This window comes from Notothenia coriiceps, unplaced genomic scaffold (assembly GCF_000735185.1).
Source record: "Notothenia coriiceps isolate Sejong01 unplaced genomic scaffold, NC01 NC01_scaffold00009998, whole genome shotgun sequence".
Classification (NCBI taxonomy): domain Eukaryota; kingdom Metazoa; phylum Chordata; class Actinopteri; order Perciformes; family Nototheniidae; genus Notothenia; species Notothenia coriiceps.
Genome location: NW_011342699.1, coordinates 495,731 through 498,974, shown reverse-complemented (window position 1 = coordinate 498,974; position 3,244 = coordinate 495,731). Strand labels below are relative to the sequence as shown.

General features: G+C 44.9%; 1 protein-coding gene across 1 annotated transcript in view; it reads left to right on the top strand.

Moving 5' to 3' along the window:
- The window catches only part of kif23 (kinesin family member 23), a 14,978-nt gene extending 12,666 nt beyond the window's left edge, over positions 1-2,312 (top strand). Inside the window, 2 exon segments of the mRNA XM_010771448.1 lie at positions 1,699-1,769; positions 1,853-2,312. Coding sequence (XP_010769750.1) covers positions 1,699-1,769; positions 1,853-1,868 — 87 coding nt within the window. The 3' untranslated portion in view covers positions 1,869-2,312.
- Positions 2,313-3,244: the final 932 nt, after the last annotated feature.

The following is a 3,244-nucleotide window of genomic DNA, read 5'->3' as shown; positions in this document are numbered from 1 at the left end:
CCTCATCATGACACAAGAGAGGACGGCAGGACTGCAATTTCCCGTGTTCAGTGAATGCAACAGAGGCAAGACACCAGACCAATCAGAGAGTTGCATGGAAATACACGTGTGCTTGTGTCATTCAAGCTCGGCTCTGTGTGTGTGTGGCAATAGTGATTTAGTGTGATAGAGAGAGGGAAAGAGGGAGAAAGAGAGAGTGGGAGAGAGGGAGAGAGGGACCGGTGCTAGCGGGGACCGTGATGTTAGCATCTGGTTAGCTAGCTGCACTAACGGACATAAGGAGCTGTTTCCACAACAAGCTGGAGGAGAGTCCTCTCCTGTCAGACTGAGGGGCTCAGGTGAGCTAAAGGACTTTCTGAGTGTTTAGAACGGTTTTGTCACAAATTATTCAAAAGATCATTTCCACGGCACACCTTCATATGATCATTATAGTTATACAAACAATAAGAGAATAAATGAAAAACAGGTATGAAATAGCCTACTATATGGCAGTAAAACAAGAATACAGTTTAAAAGGGGAGTGATTTGGAAAATATCCACAAAGAAAAAGAAAATCTGTTTACAGTTCTGTTTCATCTGGGTGCTGAGAGAGGTATCCATAGATCTCTTCATGTTGCTCTCAAAGTGCACCAGATTGATGCTTTCAACTTCAATATTTAAAAAAATATCTTCCTGGGGGAGCTTCCCCCGGAACCCCCTAAAAGGAGGTGAGGACCCCCCTAGAGGAGGTGAGGTCTGCCCCCAAATAGCACTTTACCCCTGCTTATATGCCGTGAGTTGATTATGGAGCCTTCATTGTAACAGTAATTCAGATGCAATTAGCCTATATAAAAGGCCTCAAATTGGAAGCATTGTCTGGGCCGTCTTTTTCACTCAATTCTGCAATAGGTAGATCTCGCCTTTCTCCTAGGCCGGGGTCGGTGATCTTGGGCTTAAAAAGGTTGGTGACCACTGCTCTAGACCAACGGTTTTCAAAGTGTGAGGCGTGCCTACCCGGGGGGGGGGGGCAGCCAGCCAGAGAGCTTCAGGGGAGGTGCAGTGTGAGAACAAAATAACGAGATACAGCGAAATCTAGCTAGTTAACTTTATGCGAGCGGCAACATAGATCGATTTTTAGTGAAGTTACCTAAAGTGAGAGAGGAGACAGCGTCTGGAAGAAAACGGACGAAGTATGACCACGATTATTTGAAGCTAGGATTTTCATGGACCGGTCCTGGCCATCTGTGTTCTGGAGAATCACAGAACGGCCGGTCGTCAGCGGGCCGTTGGTGGCCAGCTCGGTTCGCTGACAGCCGGCACCGCCCTTTATTTTAGAGAGAGAGCCGGCGATGTTGTTATTAGCATCTGGTGCTAGCTGCGCTAACGGATATAAGAAGAAGATGATGTTTCTCTAACAAGGGTGGAGGAGAGCTCTCTACTGTCAGACAGAGGCTCAGTGAGGTAAAGGACTCTAAAAAAAGAGAAAGGTAGACAGCGAAAACAGAGCATTTAATGACATTTTCTCTTACTGGACCTCTTTGAAATGCAATTTAATAACCCTGCATTATAGCAACAACAATAATAATTGGGAGGGGGGGGCGCGGCTGTTCTTATGTTCTCTGAGGGGAGGCTCACCTTCCCACACTTTGAAAACCCCTGCTTTAGATTAATGAGAAACTCCAGAGGAGATCTGGGTCCTAATCTTTGTTTTGTTCGCAGTGTTCTGTGGCTATGGAGATGAGGGCTGGATCCAACATGGGACCCGGCTACACACATCAGGGGATCACCAAGTAAGCTCTCATCTAAATCACTTTAAGACATACAATTACATATTCAGCACAGTATTTGATTTAACTTTCTTCTTCTTCAACAGGCGCAGAAAACCCTAAAGCAGCTTCCTCCTGAGACCACTCCCCTCACCTGGCTGTTGTGCAATAGTCTGAACTTTTTCTATTTAGCTCTAGTGATGATATTTAAACATTTTCCATGCTTTATCTATATATATATATGGGTCACCAAAGTTGTTTTGTATAAATAATTGTATGCTGTATTTTAACCCATAGAAAAAAAAAATGTTGTGATTCAGTTGAGGTCGTGGCAGATATTAGTAACTGCTGCTGAAAAGAGGCTGTTTGCACATTTGTGTGTCACGTGGTGTTACTTGGCACATGAGGAGTCGTTGTGAATCTGCCACAATGATTTCACTACCTACTCTTTCTGTGGGGAATTATATAGAGCTTAAAGTAGAGTTTGATTTATTCAATTTCTTTCTTTATGAAACTGATCTTTTCTGCTTTCACTGTAAACTCAGGAATAAAATTCCTTTGATGCCGCAGTTGGTTGTGTACACTAAATTGAGTATATCGTAGATGTGACTACAGCAGCGTTTCTCAAAGTGTGGGGCGCGCCCCACTGGTGGGGCACAGAGATGTGATAGGTGGGACGCGATGAACGGGAGTTTTTCTATTTATTTTTTTTGGACCTCAGGCCGGAATCGAACCTTGTTCCTCGCAAGCGTTAGTGGACTGTTACAGCCGGAGACTCGCAACGGCAGTGGACTTTCACAGCGCCGGATCCGCCGGAGCCTCGCAACGTTGGGTGTTTGCGGCGGCGGTTGCGGCGGCGGTTGCGGTACCGGCGCTGTGAAAGTCCACAACCCACCTATGTCAGAGCCAGCGGCCCACCAAAGGCAGCGGCCCACCGGGAAAAGTCCCGATGGCCAATCCGAGCCTGCTCACACACACACACAACTGAAACCAAAATCATTTACAGCGTTGCAGTCGGGAAGAAAAGCAATGTGGAGCGGCACCTCACCACTTCACAAGGAGTTTAACCGTGACACTTTTCGAAATGTTGCAACTTGCATACATATTTATTCCACTTGACGCACACACACGCATGGCGTAATTTCCACTGGGGACAGGGGGGACATGTCCCCCGCTCTTTTCGAAATCCCGTTTGTGTCCCCAAAATTATTATTTTTTAACGCAAGCCGTCATCGCCACGGAGGAGCACACAGCCTCTGTGAGCGAGCGAGAGAGAGCACACATTTATCTATTTTAATATAGCCTAGGTGTAAAAAATCAAGTAATAAATCATTCCAATGTGTGCTATATAGGACAGTAAAACAAGTTTAAAAGGGGAGTGATTAGTAAAATATGCATTAAAAAGAAAGAATGCTAACTAGGTAAGATAAGAATAAACAAGTTTAAATGATTTGTTATTGGTTTTTATCATATTCTAAAGATGTTTGGATTATTGAAAA